The 23718-nt window shown below is 44.7% G+C and overlaps 1 protein-coding gene across 5 annotated transcripts in view; it reads right to left on the reverse strand.

Annotated features, from left to right (window-relative positions):
• TFAP2D (transcription factor AP-2 delta) overlaps positions 1–23718 on the reverse strand; it is a 55771-nt gene that overhangs the window by 3832 nt on the left and 28221 nt on the right. For all 5 annotated transcript variants that reach the window (XM_074947449.1, XM_074947452.1, XM_074947451.1 and 2 more), the window contains 2 exons: positions 23270–23411; positions 13622–13735 (listed from right to left, as the gene is read on the reverse strand). In XM_074947449.1, coding sequence (XP_074803550.1) covers positions 13622–13735; positions 23270–23411 — 256 coding nt within the window. The remainder of the gene's footprint in view (positions 1–13621; positions 13736–23269; positions 23412–23718) is intronic.

Below are 23718 nucleotides of genomic sequence, written 5' to 3' on the forward strand. Positions count from 1 at the left end.
ACCCCTTCAGTTAAAAAACAATGGGCTATCATGGGGGATTCCCTCTGTGGTGGAGATTGGAAAGAGTGGTTTAATGCACTAAAACACCTGCAGTTCTGTCAGGAAGCACCTCCTGTATTCTGCAGAGCAAGGACAAGTCTCAGCATTTTGGCTCCCCAGCCTGACCACACATTTTAGAAATAAGTGAGAGCTTGTTGACAAGAAGTTGGAGGAAGCTGAGTGGGGATTAGGGTTGCCGGGTGTTCAGTTTTGGACTGGAAAGCCCAGTCTAAAAGGGACCCTCGCAGCTCTGGTCAGCAGTGCTGACCAGGCTGTTAAAAGTGCGGTCGGCTCCCTACTCAGCTCCCTACACAGCTCCTGGGAAGCTGCTGGCATTTATCTCTGGCTCCTAGGCGGCGGGATGGTCCCCAGCACCAGCTCAGCAGCTCCCTTTGGCTAGGAACCATGGCCAATGGGACCTGAGGGGGTGGTGCATGAAGGCACGGGCAGCATGCAGAGTCACTTGGTCGTGCCTCTGCTTAGGAGCCAGAGAGATGCTGGCAGCTTCCTGGGAGCCATCTGAGGTAAACGCCAGCTGAAGCCCGCATCCTGCACTCCCCCTTGCACCTGAACCCCCTGCCCCAGCCCAGATCCCCCTCCCGCACCCTGAACCCCTCATTTCTGTCCCCACCCCAGAGCCCACACCCCCTAGCCCGGAGACCATACCCCATTCTGCACCCCAAACCCCTGTCCTAGCCTGTACCCCCTCCAGCATCCCAAACCCCTCATCTCTGGCCCCATCCCAGAGCCTGCACCCCCAGCTGGAGCCCTCACCCGCTCCTGTACCCCAACCCCATGCCCCAGGTTGGAGCTCTCTCCTGCACCTCAAACCCCTCATCTCTGACCCCACCCTAGAGCCCACACCTCAGAGCCCATACCCCCTCTGATACCCTAACTCCCTGCCTCAGCCCAGAGCCCCCTCCCACACTCCAATCCTCTGCCCCAGCCCCGTGCGAGTGAACAAGGGTGGGGGAGAGTGAGCAACAGAGGGAGGGGGATGGAGTGAGTGGGGGCGTGGCCTTGGGAAAGGGGCGGGGCAAGGATGTTCGGTTTTCTGCAAACAGAAAGTTGGCAACCCTTGTGGGGATCAGCGGAAAAGTTCCAAACACAGGGCACTTCAGACAGGCTTGACTTTCTGCCTCTCCTAGAAGCAGGAAGTACCACAAATCTTAGGGAGAGTCATGGTCTTTTGAGATATCTGACTGAAGTGTGGAGAGTTCAGTAAGTCAGACACCTTGGAGAAGTCCCTAGACATTGGAATCTGAATCTCCCAGTCTTCCGAGGGTTCCCATCAATACTAGAGTAATAACTAGTGCCTGTGTAGCATTTTTCAACCATACGTCCCAAAGCACTTTTCAAAGGTAGTAAGCATCATTACCCCCATTTTACAGATGGGAAAAAACATTAACAATGACTACTTAACAATTACTGAATAATAATATCTGGAGGCCCCATTGGGCTTCATTTTAGTTACAGTAAATGAGGCAAATCTAATTATTTTCATACTGTAGAGTCTTTTCCTCTCAGGACAGGGACAGTGCCTTTTTTATGTTTTGAAAGTGCCTGGCACACTGGACAAAAGATTAATATTTACACCAATATTGCCATCTTATGCGACATTTGCTGTTTTCCTTAAAGTCCACGCTTCTGGAGTCATGTGATTACAGAGGATCTCAATTTACATTCTGATAGTGTAAGTTTCAAGCCCTCATGACTGTGGAGAAAAGCTCCAAAATACAAACCCTAAAGGCTGCAATACCAGCAGGCAAATAAAAGGAACCCCAAATGTCAGGAATGGGGGGTTAAGCTCATTATTTTTAAGCCACTTTCCTGATCTTTCAGGGCCTGGTTTATGATTTTGGAATGGCCAGGGTTGTGTACACTGGAATACACAAGAAATATTTGTTAGCTTGTATTCAAGCGAAAGACGTGAAGTTCCTCTGAAAGTTGCCAGTAAGCACTGTCATTTTGTTTGTTTTCCACATGATTATAGGAAAGCCAAAGGCCCATGAATATGTAAGAATATGCGTTTGTGCTAAGGATTGTGCGAAAGTGATTTATTAAAGCCCAGTCCCCCTCCTCCCCCCTCTGTTTTTAAACATTCCGGTCATCCAGTCAGAGAATAGAAACAATACCATGTGACTAAGATGGCCTGTCACATCATGAAGAGCAAAGAGGGAATACTATATCGAACACGCCCAGGGCACAGCTCACCAGCAGCCCATCAGTGTATACAAGTGGGCAGATCTCAAATAATGAACAGAACTGTAAAAACCACCACCTGTCTGCAAACCATGGACAGGCTGGAAAAAGAGCTGTCTACCTGGTGTCAAAACAAGTCAGCATCATAACTAGAGCTGACTGGAAAATGGTTTCTTTTTCTGTGGAAAAAATCATGTTCTGAGTGAAAAACAAAAACCGAAATATTTTGATTCTGAAATGCCACCTCAGGAGTTGTAGATCAAGCGCCTCATGTTCCCATTCTTCTCTATCGGTTGGGCTCCCTCACAGGATCACATCTCCCATCATGCACCCCGGTCACACGACCACCCTAATACCCAGTCTCCCTTCCTCCAAAAGAAACAGGTTTGAAGACAATTTTTTGACCAGCCCCACTGTGTATAATTTACTGTCCCCGTTCTACTGATGAGGTACAGCGAGGCTGAGTGAAGACGTCCTTTACTCTTTATCACAGTAATTCACCTGGCCCCACCACTTTTTTTAACCCTTTGAAAATGCTGGGAAGCTTGGATAATTTCCCTTTACCAGCAGCAGTAAGTTGATTCCAGTCAGAGGAGAAAGGATGGACCTATGTTGAAAGCACAGGGCTGGGAGACGGAAGACTCAGGGCAAAGTATTTAACTGCAGGTCCATAGCATCCACATTTAGGTACCGAAATAAAAGTGGTCCTGGTTCTCAGAGTGCTGGGCATCAAAACAATCTGGTGAGGGGGCTCAACATCTCTGAATCAAGTCACTTTTATTAAGGTACCTAAATATGGGTTGAGGAGCCTAAAATCAAGCAGTTGAGTTTGGAAATCTTGGTCTGAGGTATTCACAAGTCTGCTGCCCTCCTCCTTGTGTGACCTCTAAGTAAGTCACTTCACCTTTCCAAAATAGGGGTAATAATATATCACAGGAATATTGCAAGGCTAAATTAACTGGGTTTTGTACCATGCATTGAGATCTTCACATGGAAGAAGTTATTTAGGGTCAATGTGTTATAACCATTATGCTTTAGTACACCCAGCATATATTCCTGCCTACAGGCATGCCTAGTGTTATGATGCAATTATGGCAGCTCATGTTTTAACGATGTCCTTACTTAAAATTAAAACATCACAGTGTGCCTGAAGGCTTGGACTCTAGTTTGGCAGCTACCTCAAGCATTCGTGCTCACCCCTGGCGGGTGGCGTACTGTTGCATCGCAAAAGAAACATGCTCACTCTTCATGGGTGGTGCCATCTGCACCAATTTTTAATACCCTAATTAAAAAAGCAAAAACAGAAACAGGCACCCACTTCCCAAGCTTCTGGGAACGTGAACATCCCCAAAAAACATAAGTGACTATCCAAATTTCACAACACGCTGCATCTGACTGGCAGCAACCACACACAGCTCCCAGAGGAGATCCCAGCAACTGAAGAGAGAACTAAAACAGAGCCTGATTTCCTGACTCATGCCAAGTGGTACCTTACTCCACAAGTGCTCCCATTGACCTCAAGAGTCCTTTTGTATTTCATTTGCAGGTTGCCTGTAGGATCTAAGGGCTTGATTCCGATACTTTCCCTCAGGTTAAGTGGCATAAGGAAGCCCCCTGGAACATGTGTGGAGTCTGAGTAAAGGTGTCAGATACTACAGGGATAGAGAACTCTATAAAACTATACAGCTAGCCTGCAGGCTCAAAGACACTACCCCAGTCAGCTCCCTTCATAGCCAAACACATGATAGGAAAATGCCATCATAAAGGGATGGGCTTTTCCATACCATGGAGAGCAAAGATGGGTTCTGATGGGACAGAAAAAAGGGTTCTAGAATCTAGGGATGTCCACCAAAAACATCCTGCTCCACAGAGCTCAAATCTTGTGGCTGATTTCACCTATCAGGAGAGTCCATATGGAAAGAGACTGTCTCCAAGGCAGCCAAGCCCCAGACCATAAAATGTTTTGTCACAAGACTGACAACACTCAGAATTTCACTAGAGAGCAAATATAAAGCTAGTGCCCTCTATACACCATAGTACAGCATACACGGCTTGGCACATGAGCTGTTATGTTCTGCGCTAGCTGAAGTTCCTGGGTGTTCATCAAGGATAGTCTCAAGAAGCGCACATGATATGGTAGCAGGTCAGGCTAGAGAGTGTAAGAGTCTGGATATCCAGGTGGCAGTCTGGATCTGGAAAAAAAAAAAAGTCACAACCTTCTGGCTGTGGGTGAAAAGCATTGTCCTTGACACCTGTTGCTGCTAGAGAATCCAGGTGCAAATAGAGGCCCCAAAGAACTCGTAGGTTGAAGACCGCTTTGAAAGAGGTAGGGCTCAAACAAACCAAATGCCTTCCCAGTTCTCTTTCCACCTATGCATTAACATCACCTCCGGCTTGTGTGGCAGACAAAACAGAGGTGATAAACTGAATGAGCTTTAGGCAATTCACAACCATCCACACCTCTCCCTTGGGCAGAGGAACTGCGCTGTTGGGGTCTGATGAAAAAGAGAGTTCAAACTGAATGCCATCAGCATATCGCCAGCCCCAAGCGTTCAGAAGTCACGAGTCAGGCCCCCAGAATCACAAGATTTAATTTAAAATAGTCAGCTTTTAAAAAATAATAATTTTTAGGTTCTTTTGATTTGCCTTCTGGGTTTTGAACCTTAGGGGTCACATTGCTCAGCTTTTCTCCACAAACACAAGGGCTAGAAGCTTACTCTCTTAAATCAATGAGAGAATCACCCGACTCCTGGAATTAGGGCTTTAAGGAAAGCATCAAATATCACAAGACTCACAGTAAAATCATGAGAGCTGGCAACACTGGCATACAGCCCCCGCAAAACCTTTGACAAAATGGTAGCTGCACAAAGCTACATGAACGAGACTTTGGGCAAGCTGATGAGAAAAAACCCGAGCCAAAGGAACTCTATTGTTCATTGCTGCCTGGGCCAGTAGTACAGTCTACGCTTTGTGACCTATGGTGTCAAAGACAGTTAATAAGAAAAAAAGATAGGATCGGTATGGACAGTGTCACCAGATCACTCACCAAGGAAAGCAATGCAATTTCAGGCCTAAAAACCAGGCCTAAAGCCAGACTGAAAGAGGTCAAGGAAGGTGGAAAGCTCTAGATGGCGCCAGAGCTATGTGACCACAAACTTCTTAATGCACCTGGCTTCTTCCAGTTCATGCATCTACACTGAAGGCAGCTTTCAATAAGCAAGAGGAATGGAATCAAGACAGCAGCTGCTGCACATTCCGGTGGTGATGTGACAAAGGGAGAGTGGTATAAATGCAGTATAAATGGGTGTGTAATGATAACATCAGTAAGGCTCTGGAGTTTGGGTGTAATACTGGAGTTTTTAAAAAAAAGTGTTGAATTTCAAAACCTATTTGCACTGATTTTTTTTTTAACTTTGAAAAAGAAGGAAGTTACAGCAGTCCTGCTCCTGATTTCTGCGCCTCTGGTTTCTAGGGTGACCAGATGTCCTGATTTTATAGGGACTGTCCCGATTTTGGGGTCTTTTTCTTATATAGGCTCCTATTACCCCTCACCCCCTGTCCCGATTTTTCACATTTGCTGTCTGGTCACCCTACTGGTTTCTAGCATGCCACTTTCCTTGTCATCATGTCAATATCATGCCAAACAGCCACCGGAAACTGACAGCCTCAATCACAGCGATTATCAAGCCATAAAAACGCCTGCTGAAAAAATGTCTGTTGAAAGTTGCTTTGTGTCATCCAGAGTGTTAGGGAGAAAACAGTTTCATTCACAATTATGCTGATTATTTTTACTGTATGTTTTCAAGCTGTTATTTTATTTCTCCGTTGACTTAAGATTTCCAAAGGTTTTCTTCTTGCTTCTTTTGCCAGTTTCCCCCACTGGCACAAGTGTCACTTGCATGAAAATAATATTTCTAATGCCACCATGCCAATTTTCACATCACCTGGCTCCAGAAGCTGGAACTTTAAGTAAAATGCCAAATATTGTGGGCCCAGGAATAAAACTGTGAGGGCTGGCAACACTGAGATGTCATTTTTACGGTACCATTTTTCAGAGTAATAATACAAGGTAAGAGTAGAATTTTAAAAGTACCTAAATAATTTAGGAGCACAGGTCGCACTGATGGGGTCTCTGCTTAGGCCTTGTCTACAAACAAAAGTTGTCCCTCTTTAACAATATCAGTTTAATTAAAGTGGTACAATACTCATAGTGTGGATTCAGTTATACCGGTTTAAACACACTGTAACTATGAGCACGTCTTCACTGGCAACGTTAAAGTGCTTTAAAGTGGCTTGTGTGGTCGTGGCGCAGCTCCCAGTGCTCTAAAAAACCCACCTCCAGGAGGGGCATCGCTCCCAGCGCCGGTGCATTGTCTATACTGGCACATTACAGCGGTGAAACTAAACCAAGATTTGCAAAAGTGACTAGTGATTTGGGAGACCTCAGGGTTCAGGTGCTTCACTTGGGACACCTTGAAAGGGCTTAATATTAAAGAAATACTGAGCACACACCCTCTGAATATCAGGCCTCTCTAAAGTATCTCAAACTGGGCACCCAAAACCTGAGGTACCCTAAGTCATTAGTCACTTTGAAAATCTTGGCCTAAATTGTTATTAGTAAAAGCCATTTAAAAAATGTACTGTACAATACTTTTCCTGGCAATGTCTTTCTTTCTTTCTTTCTTTCTTTCTTTCTTTCTTTCTTTCTTTCTTTTTCACATGCCAACATTATTTTGAAAGCAGCTACCATTATGATATCTAGGGCCTAAATTTAAAATCCGAAGCATGTAAAGTTTGTAATGCTGATGTTAGCGTGGAGTTTTCTTAAATCCCCTAATAAAACATTTCATTTTACTTTGCTTCCATGACTTATTAGTGCTTTGGGAATAGCCAGAATGCGAAAGGCAGTGTGGGATGATGGACACTGCCCTTTCAGGCTACAGAAGCCCTTTGGGTACTTTCTTTGCAAATATAATTTTGTGCTTGGAGAGATTTTTCTTTTCTATTTAAAATTCATAGAGTTGTGTTTGACCACTAGAGAGCACCTATGGCAGGTTTGATGACAAAACCCTGTGCAAGGGTAATTAGGACCTCATAACTGTGTTTTCACTACTACAGGTCTTGAACTTGGGCCCTCTGGATCATGATGCATGAGCCCCCACTACTTGAACTAAAAAACAAAGGTAGTAGCAGACTCATACACTTCTGTATGTAGGGTGACCAGACGGCCCGATAAAATTGGGACTGTCCGTATTTTTAGTTCTTTGTCCCGCATCCCGACTGATGCATGGTCGGGAAGCCATTTGTCCCAATATTGTGGCTTTGGCCGTTCCGGCTGCATTTTTTTTTTTTTTTTTTTTTGCTTCAGCAACTCCACTCCGGCCGCCTTTTTTTTTGCCTCCCCCATGTGTCCCGATATTTTGTCAGTTTCGTCTGGTCACCCTATCTGTATGTGGGCTGGTCACTAGAAGCAAACAAAAAGCCACTGAGAGGCAGGCATCAATGTGGTTTCACAAATGCTCCCAGCCTTTGGATGGCATTGAGTTTTCCCAGGATTCGCATGCTCGCTTCCTGAACTAAGTGATGCATTTTGCCTCGAGCTGTGCAAAAGCTCTCCCATAAGTCCTGTCTGTACTAAAGTCTTTCATCATGTTTGTAGCCAGGTTATGGAATGATTAACTCCAAACCTAGTTCATATCCATACACGACACGGAAACACATTTCCTAACCCATGGCTCTGCAACATGTACCAGCGTTTGCTGCCTGTTAGGTAACTCATGTTATTGGCATCCTTTAACTCAGATCTAGCATGATCCTTTTGTAGTATAGATTGGAAAACCTAACTATGCTTTTTTAACCAAGTTTAGCACTTTCCTGTTTCCTAATTCTCCCTGCAGGAAGCCGTCTCAGAAGGCATTGACAAGGGAATTTTGAAAAACACCCCAAATCCTTTGTCCAGACTCAAGCAGTATAGGATAATTGTTCAGATTTTCCCAGAGTGCACTGATATAAACATGGCTGCATGGTAACAGTGGATGGTCGAACATAGTTAACACACTGTACGCCTGCAGTGTAGAGCTGCTGAAACTGCGTTTTCTGTATTCAGGTCAGATAGGCATGTCAGAAGCTAGCTGCACAAACGTGGTTGTATCAGTAATGTAGATGAGCCTATGGTTTATGCCTGTCTACTAGAGCTGTGTGAAACTCAGCAGTTTTCAGGCTCACAGGGTGGTTCTTTGAAGCTTTTCCTTGCTTTCAGCTTGCATGAGCTTTGAGTTTTGCATTTGAGCAAACCTAGAAAGTCTTATTCCTTCAATGGGACTATTCCTGTCCTTAAACACAGGCTTGAATATCTTGATTAACGGGGGTCTCAACATGAGACGTCACGGCCTGATCTGAGGTTGAAGAATTAAAACACTGGAACACAGGAATTACCACACTGTGTCAGACCCGTGCTCCATCTGTCCAGTATCTGTCACTGATGCTGGCTAGTACCAGATGCAAGAAACTCTGCAGTTGGCAGTTATGGGATAAGCTTGTTCCTAGAGAAAAATTCCTCATCGTACCCAATAAATAAAGGCTAGATTCTTCTCTAGGCATGAGAGTTTATATCCCTTCCAATGCTCTTGTTTATGTCCTAAAATTTACTATTCTAGCTCTGGACATTTATGTTGTCCATGTAAATGTGCAGTCTTTTTTTCAATCCTGTTAGACTCTTTTCTCACAATGCTTTTCTTCTTATCAGTTTTGAATTTGCCGCCTTCCAATTTCATTCCACATTCGCTTGTTCTTGCCTTATGAGAGAGAGTAAACAGAAGTTTCCAGTCCACTATGGCTATACTAAACCTGAGTGAAACTACATCAGTTTTGTATGTTTTCCACCTAAAGTCATTATCAGCTCAGATTAGAGTGAGAGAGAGAGATTCCAGGCAAAAGCCTGATATTCTTGCAGTGTTTGCCAAAATGTTTGTGGGCTTTCAGAGCAACTAGTGCAAGTCTGAAGTTTGTAACCCCCAATAAGTATCTAGTGGTTTTGTCACAGGATAGAAAGCTATGCAACATTATAAACTTCTTCATAGTACAGGAGGTAAAATGTATTCCGAAAAAGATTATTATATTGGAATATAGATGGGACAGCAGGTTTGTACTCTTGTTAAAAAATGTCACGGAATATTTGATGGCCGCCAGTGGTCATTACCTCAGTTTTATTGTCTCATCTGGGAAATATTGTATTTGGTGAGCACTGAGCACCCAATTGGCACTCAGGTTACAAATAATGCCACTAATGATTATCTTTGCAATCAAAAAGGGCTACCAATTTATTTAAAAAAAACAATTTTGCAATGTTGATGTATATAATAAGAATGAATAATGAATACATTTCATGAGCATCAAAGCCCTGGGCATTATGACAGTGTATAGGCCAATTTAATCCCTGCCCTAAATGATTGCAATATCTTTGACTTTACTCAAGTCGTACCTACTTACATCAGTGGAGAACTTGCCTGAATGAATAGGGCGATCACTTCATCAAGCAGTTTGTGAACTGCACAAAAGCTCACAGCCTGAGTTTGTGTCATTGTACACCACATAATGGAGGAGTGATTAATAGTGTCAAAGGTAAGAAGGATATATTCTTTTTTAACAATATGTTGAACAAATAGGACCAGATTTTCAAAAGATCTCATCATCCAACATGCTCTTTTGTAAATCTGGCCTATAGAGTCTATAATTAGGGAGTGAGTCTCCCACACGGATAGATGGTTTCTTCTCTTATCAGTGTAGAGGATGCTGACCAGCTGACGTATCTGTGTTGGGAGTCAAGCACACACAGGCCTTTCTGCTTGTCGTGATCAAGTCCCTTCCTATCACGAGGATAGTGATGAACAGCTACTTCTCTGTGTGACCACTAGAGGGCACAACAGCACCCTGGAATGTTAGCAGCCATGTCTCAGGCTAAGATTTTGTTGCAGATATTTTTAATAAAAGTCACGGACAGGTCATGGGCAATAAATAAAAATTCACAGAAGCCGAGACCTGTCCCTGACTTCCACTAAAAATATCCCTGACAAAATGGGGAGGCGGGTTCAGCTCAGCACACACCGGTGCTGGAGCTCCGGGGTCCCTCGCTGCTGTAGTGAGTGGGAGCTCCAGGGTCCCCCACAGGTGGCAGCTGAGCAGCTCTGGGGGTTTCCCGCCACCTACAGTGAGTGAGACCTCCAGGGAGTCCCCCCGCCATGGCTGGGAGCTCCAGGGAGTCCCCCCGCCATGGCTGGGCAGCTGCAGGGTCCGCCTGCCACAGTTGGGAGATGCAGGGGGCTGGGAGTTGGGGGGTGGGGGGGAACGGCTGGGAGCTCCAGCCGCAGCACAGAAGATGTCATGGAGGTCAAAGGAAGTCACAGATTCCGTGACCTCCATGACATAATCGTAGCCTTAACCATGTCTGAAATGTCTGGGATCAAAGTCTGGACAACATTTCATTTAAAGATGGGTCCAAGCCCATCCCAACGTTTCAGGGTGTTTGGATCCAGAAATTGGTTTGTCCCGTTATAGAGTTAGGGGACAGATCTGAAATTCTGACTCAGGTTCAGATTACAACTGCCACTTCTCTAAACTGAGGAATGTCTGGCTGAAGCCTGTTTCTTATTTTATTGTCCTAGATTTTTTACCCTCTTGACCTCGCTTATTGACTGATGTAAACCCCATCGGGGCCAAAGCCAATCAAGTGACCGGTGAAGGAAGTTCTGCCTTTAGGCTCCAATTCAGCAAGGTACTCAACCTTGTGTCCAAATTTAAGCACTGAGTAGTCCCATTGAAGATAAAGTTAAGCATCCTAAGGGTATTCTGGCAGTTGGGATTGAAGTCCCAGTGTAGCAGGGCAGCAAAGGGAAGGATGGGAATCTTGACTTCAGTATTAGGTCCATTCCCTCTGTGTCCCTTTTAAATCCCATTTAATGTACTGTGCAAAACATACAGTGATTAGCTGAACTGTGTCATATTTGCTTTGTGTGCATATAATGTGGTTTATCCATTCCCTCAACAGGATTGTCCCATTTATATCAGCTTATGATTGATGGGAGCTCTATGTGTGTGTGCATCTGGGTGTGAGTAAAGGGGAAACAAGCCCCGGGAGACACTTAATACTGCATGGCTCAGAGGACTATTAATGGGAACTCGGTCCAGGATGATAAGGACTGAAAGCCATTACTCTTATAGGAGTATGCCGTAAGAGAGAGTGGTATGTGTAGTTAGTTAATAGATAACGTGCCAGTAGACGGTGCTAGAGAGCATGTAACATTGTTCCTGGGTTTTGTAGCACCAAATACAATTTGTTGGCATGATGCACTCCAAATGGCTACTTGTGGGAGCAGTTTACATGCAGCTCTTGTGGTGTCCCTAGCCTCTGTTTGCCAGAAACTGGGAATGGGCAACAGGGGATGGATTACTTGATGGTTACCTGTTCTGTTCATTCCCTCTGGGGCACCTGGCATTGGCCACTGTCAGAAGACAGGATACTGGGCTTGATGGACCTGGTCTGACCCAGTATGGCCATCCTTATGTTCTTATGTTCTCTTATGCTAGCTCTTAGCAGGTACCATTTGATGGCTGTTCAGTGGCTTATGTGAAATAAATTGATAGTTCCAATCAAGTTATTCAGTGGTTAAATATCCACCGCACAGAAACCATTTCCTCCACTGGCAGTAACCAGAAGCTTTGTTGACAGTCTTGGCAGAAAGGCCAGGGACTCCTGAGCCATGAAGACTTGATTATCCTCTCCCAATCTCTGGGTCAGGGCTGAGGTGTAGCAACAGGATGATATAAAGCGTCTACTGCTACTATCCCTGTCTTGTGCGAAAACACTGAAGGGCTGTCTGGCTGACATAGACCCCACCTGAAGCTCATGTTAGTTTATGTGTGAAGAGAGGAAGGACGATTTTGTAATCAAGATATTAGACCAGGAATTGGGAGCTCCGGCTTCCACCCCCAGCTCTGCCATAGACCTTAGCCAAGTCACTTACGGCCTGATTTTTAAAGGTGCATAAAGATGCAGAGAGGCATCTACTGAGATTTTCAAAAGCTCCTGTTTCAGTCAGAAGGAATTTGGCACCTGGGTGCTTTGGAATATCCCACTAGATGTCTAGCTGCATCTTTAGGTGACTAAATACCTTTGAAAATCTGGCCCTGAATCTCACTGCACCTCAAGTGGAAAGGGCAGGATAACACTTCCTTTCCTCCAGCCAAGGGGGGCAAGAACCTTTGTCGAAGTGAGGGGGCCACTGGTCTGGCGCTGTTGCTTCCACCTTTGGTCTATTTATAGCATAGGCAATTTGGGGCAGGGACTTCCTCTCACTATGTGTTTGTACAGTGTGGCTCTAATCTCAGTTAAGGCCCCTTGGTGCTCTGTATGTTTCCCCTCTTGTGGCTCTTAGGGGATGTGTCCACTGCCCCACAGTTTGGGTTACAGGGGTGTGAATAGTGGTGTGTACCAACGTGCTGCATTGTAACGCCCCCATGTGGACACTGTGGGTGCAAAGTGAAAGGCTCCTACTTCACATTAAAGTAGCCCTGTTTGAAGGGGACTATGTTAATGCAAACTAGGAGCTTTTTAATTCACCCCTGCAGCATCCACGTGGAGGAGTTACAGCTCATCTCCCTGCTGTTCACACCCTTGTAGTCCGAACTGTGGGGAGATAAGAGAACAGGTGCCACCTTATTTGAATGCACAGTCTTTATGAGATCCAGCTTTGGGATTTTGTCCTTCAGAGCAGAAACACAATATCTATCAGTTCCTGTAGACCAGGGGTGGCCAACCTGAGCCTGAGAAGGAGCCAGAATTTACCAATGAACATTGCCAAAGAGCCACAGTAATACATCAGCAGCCCCACATCAGCTCCCCCCTCCCGCCTCCAGTGCCTCCCGCCCACCGGCAGCCCCACTGATCAGTGCCTCCCCCTCCCTTACCGTGCCTCCTGCCTACCATAATCGGCTGTTTCACAGTGTGCAGGAGGTTCTGGGGAGGAAGAGGGAGGAGCGAGGGCATGGCAGGCTTGGGGGAAGGGGCAGGAGCCATGGGGGAGGGGGTGGAGTGGGGTCAGGACCTGGGGCAGAGCCAGGAGTTAAGCAGTGAGCACCCCTGGCACACTGAAAAGTTGGCACCTGTAGCTCCAGTCCCAGAGTCAGCACCTATGCAAGGAGCCGCATATTAACTTCTGAAGAGCCACATGTGGCTCTGGAGCCACAGGTTGGCCACCCCTGCTGTGGAAGAAATCCAGTTTAAAAGACTTCCCATCCACCTCTCCAAGATCTCTCCTATTCAGTTAACCTCAGCCTTTGTCTTTCTGTGGGAAGTTGCACCACAAAACGACTTCAAAGGTCATACCTGAAGTGTGTTAAATGTCTCTGGATGTCGAGGTCTAATATTGGAGTTGGTCTTGAGGATCCGAGGGGCGATCTGTCTTGACTCAATAGGTCCTGGAATTCTTTACATATTTGTCTAAAAGAAAAGGGGAATCATTTAAAAGGGATCCATGCAATCTCCATTGTGAGGCTGATACCCACACCAGACATCATGACAATTCAACTTTATTGGGTGTAGCATCTTTCAGACCAGCCCTAGCACAAAAATGGTTTAGAATGCAATGATATATGACAGAAAAAAATGACCAAAAGCATCAGTAGACAGACATTGTGGGGGAGGGATAGCTCAGTGGTTTGAGCATTGGCCTGCTAAGGCCAGGGTTGTGAGCTCAATCCTTGAGGAGGCCATTTAGGGATCTGGGGCAAAAATTGGGGATTGGTTCTGCTTTGAGCAGGGGGCTGGACTAGATGACCTCCTGAGGTCCCTTCCAACCCTGAGATTCTATTGTCAGCAGATTCTTCACAAGCCTCTCTGTAGGACCCTGTGTAGACTAAAGAAATAGGTTATGTTGGAAAATAGGTTTCCTGACCTGTTTTTACACATGATTTTTGCACCTCGAATGGAACAGTTTTAACACCTTTAAAGATGTGTTAGCTGGGCCAGCTACCACACTTTTAAAGGGTTACATTTTGTCTACACTACTGGCAGGGTATGTCTGAAAGCCTGTTAACATGCTAGACATACCCTAAACTTCTCTGCAAAATTTGTACAGACACTGTATAGGTAGGCAAGAGGATATCTGCACGTGCAAACTGGCTAACTGCACATAAAGTGCTTCGCCTAGCCCCCTGTCCTGGGTCCTGTCCTGGGTCCTCTTAACCCTGGGTCTTGTCCTGGGTCCTGCTAACCTCAGCTCTGCAGCCAAATGCGGCAGTGGGAACGGTGGAGCAAAATGTTCCCAGAGCTATTTGCCCCCGCTGCTGTTCATTATGTCCATGTTATGACTACCTGTGGGTCATCTACTGGGTCTGAACCCAGGACCTATTACAACCCATCACAGCCCTCTCTCTATGGCTGACAGGAGGACAGTAATTCCATTTTGCAGCAACTTTTGAAATCTGGTTTTGTTCCACATCAAAAACTTTTGAATGTTTTCACTGAAATGGAAGTGTGTCAAAATGTTCCCTTCAGGCTGAAATCTGAGCTCTGTGTCCATCCACGGTAATTAGGCCTCATTCAGAGGAGAGTCTTTCACCCAACATCACTCTGACTTAGGCAGAGCAGTATTTGAAGCAGTGTCTCCCATATCCCACCCAAAGGCCCGCACCATTAGGCTATAAAGTATAAGAAAGTTGCCCCTTTCTTTCTCTGTTGCCTCCCATGCCTGATAAAAACTTATTCAAAACCAATAGGTCTCCACAAACATTGAGACAAAAATGTTCAAACCAGCTCTAACATCTCTATTCTTGGGCTAAAGGAGTAACTCCATTAGTTGGCAGCAATAGTGGGCTGCTATCCTCTTGCAGAACAGCCACTGGAGGGAAGCGTGCAAATGTACAATAAAATCATCTCATCCTACGAATCTGAGGCCTACTGAAGTTTGAGTCCTTTTAGATGCCATTTTTGTAAGTGATTCCCTTAGGAGTCATCAAGTGGGTTTGAACTTGGGATCTTCAATACCACAACCCCCTTACACTAAAGGTGGAACCCCATAAACTATAACAGACTAGTGACCTCTGTGCTAGTCTGGGTTTACTCAGCCTGCCTCTTGTAAATGGGGGCAGTGAATATGGCTCTGCGAGCTGACTTGTTGAAAGGTTTGCATCAGTGCAGACCTTTATCTAAAGAGAGGTATTCAGCACTTTTTCTGGTAAAATTACAGAGAAGTGTCTGCATCTGGAGTATACAGTTTTAATGAATCAGTCCCTTAGAGGGGGAAGAAAGACTCTTTTAACAACAGAAATCAGTCAAGTGCTTTGGCTTATACATGATCTAACACACCTAGGATGCCTGTCAGTTCTACCTCCAGGTTCTACCTGTTGGAAACGTTCAGCTTAAAAGTTGTTAGGATTTGACTACGGCAAGTGTCAGAACTGAGCCAAGTGCTCAGTTCCTCTCTCTTCCCTCCTGACATGTCGGAAGTCATTAAATAGGACTGCGGATTGAAGGGGGAGAAAAGCAGCTTTACATTATACATGAAAACTGACAGAGAGCAGTAACCTACTTTAAAGTGGCTTCCCAGTCAAAGAAGTCGACTCGGTGGGGCTCCATAGTGACTCGCTCTGGGACAGCCTGTGATTCTGCAGGCAGCCCTGACTAAGGGTTGGCACATGGGCACGCTGTCCCAAGAGCAGACCAGAGGGTGAATTGTGACTCCAAGAGGCACAGTACTTCTCATTCTCTAGGGGAAAGCAAGTTACTACTCCTTTCCATGAGCAGCGTACACCTCGCTCTGCATCCAGTCATCTACTTAGGCCAGGGAGCGAGTGGGTGGGGTCAGGGTCCTCCCACGGCTTGCCCCTTTGCCACCCACTGGGCTATATTCCTAGCCGATACTCTACCCACTGCCTCCCCTCTCCTTCCTCTCTTGCTTGCCACCAGCTGTATCAGGCAAGTTGCCCCAGATCTCCTCATCATGGCCACAGTCACAGTCTGAGCAGCACCAAGCAGGGATGTGAGGGACGCTTTACTCCAATCATGGCCAAATGACGACTGTTAACAACTTGGAGGGGGGAGGTACATATCCAGAAGATTTCCGAATAGCAGCCGTGTTAGCCTATATCCGCAAAAAGAACAGGAGGACTTGTGGCACCTTAGAGACTAACAAATTTATTAGAGCATAAGCTTTCGTGGGCTACAGCTCACTTCATCAGATGCATAGAATGGAACATATAGTAAAATATATATATATATATATATATATATATATAAGTTGGAAGTTACCATACAAACTGTGACAGGCTAATTAGTTAAGATGAGCTATTATCAGCAGGAGAAAAAAACCTTTTGTAGTGATGATCAAGATGGCCCATTTAGACAGTTGACAAGAAGGTATGAGGATACTTAACTTAAGGAAATGGATTCAATATGTGTAATGACCCAGCCACCCCCAGTCTCTATTCAAACCCAGGTTAATGGTATCTAGTTTGCAAATTAATTCAAGCTCAGCAGTTTCTCCTTCGAGTCTGTTTTTGAAGCTTTTCTGTTGCAAAATTGCCACCCTTAAATCTTACTGAGTGGCCAGAGAGGATGAAGTATTCTCCTACCGATTTTTGAATGTTATGATTCCTGATGTCTGATTTGTGTCCATTTATTCTTTTGCATAGAGACTGTCCGGTTTGGCCAATGTACACGGCAGAGGGGCATTGCTGGCACATGATGGCATATATCACATTGGTAGATGTGCAGGTGAATGAGTCCCTGATGGCGTGGCTAATGTGATTAGGTCCTATGATGGTGTCACTTGAATAAATATGTGGACAGAGTTGGCATTGGGCTTTGTTGCAAGGATAGGTTCCTGGGTTAGTGTTTTTGTTGTGTGGTTGCTGGTGAGTATTTGCTTAAGGTTGGGGGGCTGTCTGGAAGCGAGGACTGGCCTGTCTCCCAAGATCTGTGAGAGTGAGGGATCATTTTTCAGGATAGGTTGTAAATCTTTGATGATGCACTGAAGAGGTTTTAGCTGGACTTAATATACAAACTAGATACCATTAACTTGGGTTTGAATAGAGACTGGGAGTGGCTGGGTCATTGCACATATTAAATCTATTTCCCCATGTTAAGTATCCTCACACCTTTTTGTCAACTGTCTAAATGGGCCATCTTGATTATCACTACAAAAGTTTTTTTCTCCTGCTGATAATAGCTCTTCTTAACTAATTTGCCTTTCACAGTTTGTATGGTAACTTCCAACTTATCTGTATGTGTATATATACATATATTTTACTATATGTTCCATTCTATGCATCCGATGAAGTGGGCTGTAGCCCACGAAAGCTTATGCTCTAATAAATTTGTTAGTCTCTAAGGTGCCACAAGTACTCATATCCAGAAGGGTTATTTCCTGTGCTGGGCGCAAGTTGCAGCCACAAAATTTGCTCCTTTTTTTCCATTGCACCCACAAAACACACATCCACCCTTTTACACCTGCGGCTGAATTTTGGGTGAAAATCAGATGGGGCAAGTGGTCAGATGTCCAACCCGCTATTCAAAGTTTGCAAACGCAATGAACGTCTGCGAATGGGAGACTGGGTGTCTACCCAGCTGAATGTACACTCCTCAGTGGCTCTACCACAGATCTGCTCAAGTCATACATGAAACATTACTTCCTTGGCTGCCAAGGATGGGCAAACCAGTCTGTGTGATATTAGAACCAACCAGAACTCACACCCAAATTTCAGACCTGACTGACCTGAATGACAACCTAAAGTTTGACTCACTTTGTGTGTACGTTAATGTAAATTAGAGCTCAGTCAAGAATTCACAGGAAACCATTTCATTCGATGAATGTAGCCTCTTTTGCTACACCTGGAATATCTGCAACTGTGAGCAGATCACTGTTTTCTCAATTTTTCTCTCAATACAGGGCCTAAATTCAGGTGATGAACAATGCCCCTCTGCCATGTACATTGGTCAAACTGGACAGTCTCTACGTAAAAGAATAAATGGACACAAATCAGACGTCAAGAATTATAACATTCAAAATCCAGTTGGAGAACACTTCAATCTCTCTGGTCACTCGATTACAGACCTAAAAGTGGCAATTCTTCAACAAAAAACTTCAAAAACAGACTCCAACGAGAGACTGCTGAATTGGAATTAATTTGCAAACTGGATACAATTAACTTAGGCTTGAATAGAGACTGGGAGTGGATGGGTCATTACCCAAAGTAAAACTATTTCCCCATGTTTATCCCACCTCCTCACCCCGTTCCTCAGACGTTCTTGTCAACTGATGGAAATGGCCCACCTTGATTATCACTACAAAAGGTTCCCCCCCCGGCCCCTGCTGGTAATAGCTCACCTTTAGTGATCACTCTGGTTACAGTCTGTATGGTAACACCCATTGTTTCATGTTTTCTATGTATATAATTCTCCCCACTGTATTTTCCACTGAATGCATCTGATGAAGTGAGCTGTAGCTCATGAAAGCTTATGCTCAAATAAATTTGTTAGTCTCTAAGGTGCCACAAGTACGCCTTTTCTTTTTGCGAATACAGACTAACACGGCTGCTACTCTGAAATATACCCTTAGTAATCTCTAATTACTTTCTCTGATGCTTAAACAAATAGTGGAGAAAGCAAGCAAGCAACCATTGCTGGCTTAGAATAACTCACTCAAATGTTAACTACCTATCGATCGATCTGTGTCAATGAAAGTGACGCTAATGTATGGATTGCCATAGTACGTTAGTTCCATAGCTGTATTTTGTGTCCTTAGCTGAATGATGGTGATGCAATGGAGTGGAAGTTATAGAGCTGATGGCATAGCAGGACATCACCTCTTTTGTGCCAGAGGTTTGTTAGGTTTTTTACAGGTAGATATTCCTGCAGTGCATCTGGCTTGTCTGAGGGCTCGATTGCTCTTTTGAGAAAGAGGCGCTTTGAAACAGTGCATGCATGTGACGTGGCTCTGTGCTAGACTCGTGTACATAATTGAAGTTGCCATGTGGACTTTGTGGGTCTGACAGAGTAATTGTTTTTTATGGCTCCTTGGGGAATTGAAAGAGTTTATCAAGGGCTATCTGCCTCTGGTGTGTTTATGGATTTTCAGCATTTGATTATATCTACAGTGAATGACAATCAAAGTGGTATCCTGTTTCTCTCCACTTTAAGCCAGTGGTATGAGTTTTGGACTATTGCATGCAGGCGTTCTACAGCCTTTGATCCTGTAACACATCTGTGGTCAGCTGCAACTTCATGATTGTCCCTATACAGTGCATCACAGCTTATTAGATTATAAACTCCTTGGTTCACAGACTTTTTTTGTTCTGTGTGTGCAGTGCCTAGTACAATTTAGTTCTGATGTTCCCTCTAATTTTTGACAGGCCGTGTGCACAAAAAATTTCTTCTGTGAAAATTTTTGAAGCAGAGTTCAAATTTGTGCGTCATGAGGCAAATGCGCCCACGCGAGTAAAATGCTTATACATTATACATTATCCCTTTCCCCCCGTTGCCAGCTAATAGAATCTGGCTGTGTTGTTAGATGGTGGGCGAACAATGTCAAAAGTCGCCCGTAAACGATATTTCGGCCTGGCTCCGATGTAGTATTTCATTGTTTGTGCGCCCGGTGTTTCACCATATGCACGCGGTTTAGGATCTGTGTGCACGCGCACACATGCACAGCTTAGAGGGAACAGTGGTTCTGGTCCATAATTGATCATCCTGGGCATTACTGGAATATAAATAATAAATATTTGAAACTTCACAGAGTCAGTAAGGCTAGAACTCAAACCTTACTGCTCTGTAATCAAAGTCCCCTACTCCTTGAGATGAAGCATAATATTCAACAGAATGTTAATAATTCTAGAGGTGGTAAAATAAACAATCAAACAAGGAGAAAAAAACATTTTTGCTGATTTTTCAAAATTTCAAAAAATGTTGACATTTCCATGACATTTTTCAGTGGTTAAGAAATTTCCACCGGCTGACTGAAAAACCAGAACATTTTCGTTGGGGAACTTTTGTCAACATTTTTCATATTTTATCAAGCACTCGAAATTCAGAAAATCTCATCAGCTCGATCAATAATACACAGTTAAGCAGTTCTGATTGTATCCAGTAGAGGGCAGTGCCCGGCAACCGACCCACCAGTTCATTTACTTCCTTAAACAACTACATATTTAATGGGAAGATAAAATAACAACGCGAGAGTAAGGTAGCTTACAGCGCAGGGTTTGTTAGACAATATAATCAAAGAAAGAAGGCTTAGGTGGCTGAGACATGTCCAGTCCACTGTATGGAAGATGGGAGAAATGCTGTGTGAGCACTGAATGGGGTACACCCCAGGAGAAAATGAGGAAGGCCAAGGACGAGCTGGCAGAAGACAGAGATAGAGGATATTGAATGCCCTGGGCATCATGTAGGAAGATGTACCACAACTAGCCAGCAACTGTAATCAGTGGAGGACAGTGGAACTGTCAGTGGCACAGAAGGTAAGATTAGACACAGCATATCCTTGAGTGTCTATGGTGCCCAGGAATTTCAGTTTAATTTCAGAGAGCATAACTATGGAGAGCTTCATAGTTGTCACTATGGTGTACACCATGGCAGCTATGAACTTCTTGTCCACTGCTAAGCTAAAGCTCAGATCCTCCTACACCATAAATAGCAGCTCTGAAACTTGAGCTAATGGAGAATGTTCTTTAGAAGCATAATTATGGATGTATTATTTATTATAGACATTTGTATGATGCCCTTTTTTCTAGTATCTGGATCACAATATCTTAGGGCCTATGATTCTGTGTGGTATAGTCCAAATTCCATCCAGTAGAGGGCATTTGTTACATACACACCAGCCAGTCCGTTACACTACGTCACCCTACATACGGTATGATAAATGATATCTTTACCTTTAAAGGTATGGTTAACTGACCAAATAGCAAGTACTTTTAGCTGGTGGAAGGGAAATATGGCATTTCTATGACTCTGAAAATATGATAGAGTCATGGCGGCAATGGTTGCATTAAGGATCAGGGAGCACTTCCCGTTCAAACTGCCGTTTACTTCCCTCTTTATTTATCTTGTCCATATCAATGTATCATGTATACAGAATGGGGGGTAGGTTATGATGTGGACTACGTATCTGTGCTGGGGTGTGCGGTGGATCAGATAACCTCTTTATGAGGCCTCCGGATGGACTGGCTGGATTGTGGGTCCGGATATGCAGAGGTAAATGGACTCTGTGTGCCCACTACTCCTCACCCTCTCTGCGAGCAGGTGGCTAGTAAATGGAGAAAGTGGCAGGGGAATGGGCTGGCGTGTCCCCCGATGGGCCAGCCAGTAGAGCTGAACCAGCCTGGGGAGGATGGTAATTTGTTGGTTGTATAAGCCAGAGGCAATTTACTATCTCCCGAGGGGAAGGAGAGAGAATAGAAGAATTTGTGCCTCGGAGGGGTGTTGCTGACTCACCATGCCTCCTGGAGTAGTTCTGGGGGGGTGCAGCTTACATATACCACCCCTTTGCTCAGGGCTATGCCTGGAGGCACAATCAAGCCCTAAACACTCAACAGAAGCATAGCTACGCAACTCCCAATGAGCCAAGTGGTGGTTTAGCAACTTCTGGGTTATTTACTTATTCCTACATTTGTGAAATGCATCAGACAGCTGATGTATTTGGGGGCAGCACATAAGTATAATAATAACAATACTTTGCACTCCCATCTTTCATTGTACCCAAGGTTGTCAAAGGGCTGCAGGGCCATGAATGAATAAAGCTTGACATAAAGCCAGGGGTGCACACGCATATCCTGAGTCACACATTGGTCTCAGTCTGGGCATGGAACTCTCTTTTGCCTCAGTAGGAATTCCACATGCAGAGCACTAGATTGCCTAGCCCTTGGTGTGCTTTGCCACTTAGAACTCAACGAAGTCTTGGCTCTGATTCACGTAGAGCGTTGGACATATAAACGATGCGATGACAGCAAAAGTCTGCTCTGAATAGCCAAAGATACTTGTGGTCCAACAATGAAAAACTGTAACTGTTCATGTGTATTGACCATAAGGTCCACCGGGTCTGCATACCTTCTTCCCAGCAAATTATCTTTATTTCATGAGTTATATTCTGGCATGGTTTGTTCCCATTTATTTTAGCCGCTAATGAGGCAGGGTGATCTTGTGAATTGGGAATTTAGGAGGGCTGGCTTCAGTTCCTGGTTCTGCTACAGACTTCCAGTGTGATATTGGGCAAGTCACCAAGGCCCCGATCTTTATAGGCATGGCTGTGCTCGGCATCACAAGGCCTAATGTATTTTGGAGCCTAAATCTCATTTCCAAAAGGGATTTAGGAACTTAGGAGTGTAAATCCCATCAACAGTCGAGATCTAGACTCCTCAGCACCTAAATCCCTTTTGAAAATCAGTTAGGCTCCCAGCTCAGTTAGGCATTGCGATGCTGAGCGCAGCAAGGCTTAAATTGTTTTAAAAATCTGGGCCTTAATCTCTCTGGTGGAGATCCTCAGTTGGTGTAAATTGTCATAGCTCCCTGGACTTTAGTGGAGCTGCAACAGTTGCACCAGCTGAGGATCTGCCCCCCCCGCCTTAATTCCCCCTCTGTACATTGGGAATAATTATGAGTTATTAGTTGTATTGTGGTAGCAGATTGGAGCCCTAGTCATGGAGCAGGATTGTGCTGGACACTGTACAAACACAGGACACAGAGGTGGCCTCTGCCCCAAAGAGCCTGCATTTAAATAATGCTCCCTCCCTATTTATGCTCCAATCCTGCAAAGACTTATGCACATGCTTAACTCCCTGCACTGAGAGCAGTCCCATGGTAAACTCTTTGGTTAAACGCTGTCTCTTCCTGTGTTTTGACAGTACTTAGAACAAAGGGGCCTTGATCTTGCTTGCTGCCTCTGGGGGCTGTTGTAATACAAATAATAATAAACCTCCCATGATCCAAATGAAAAGCATCTGGACACATTTCTTGTGTTGAATGATTTTTCTTGCTTACTTTGTCGCTAGGATCATCTTTTTCCTCGCTGTCTGTTCTTTCTGTTCCATATGCTGCCTGGCAAGATGTTCTCCTACTGCCTTGGCTGGGAACTCTGTTTCGCAAGTGTAGCCAAAATCCCTGGCCAAATGTAAGGCTTCCCCTGGAGGCAGACAAATGGGTCAATCAGTTTATACGAAACTTTTTTTTAAATAATTATTTCAGCTATATATTTAAAAAACAAAGTAAGAACAACAGGTTACTGCAGTGTGAAAACATCCTTGATCTCAGTTACTCCAGTGTAACTGAGATCAGATTCTGGCCTCTTGGCCCTGCTATTATTTATAGCCCAGATATGGGGCACTGTGTAGGGGATGGAGGGTCACGGTGGCCACTCTTCCAGCCTTTCAGTTGGAATAGCAGCTCTGAAAAGGCTGCAGTGAAGTCCTGCTGGTGAGAAGATGGATTTC

This window comes from Natator depressus, chromosome 3 (genome assembly GCF_965152275.1).
Source record: "Natator depressus isolate rNatDep1 chromosome 3, rNatDep2.hap1, whole genome shotgun sequence".
Classification (NCBI taxonomy): Eukaryota; Metazoa; Chordata; order Testudines; family Cheloniidae; genus Natator; species Natator depressus.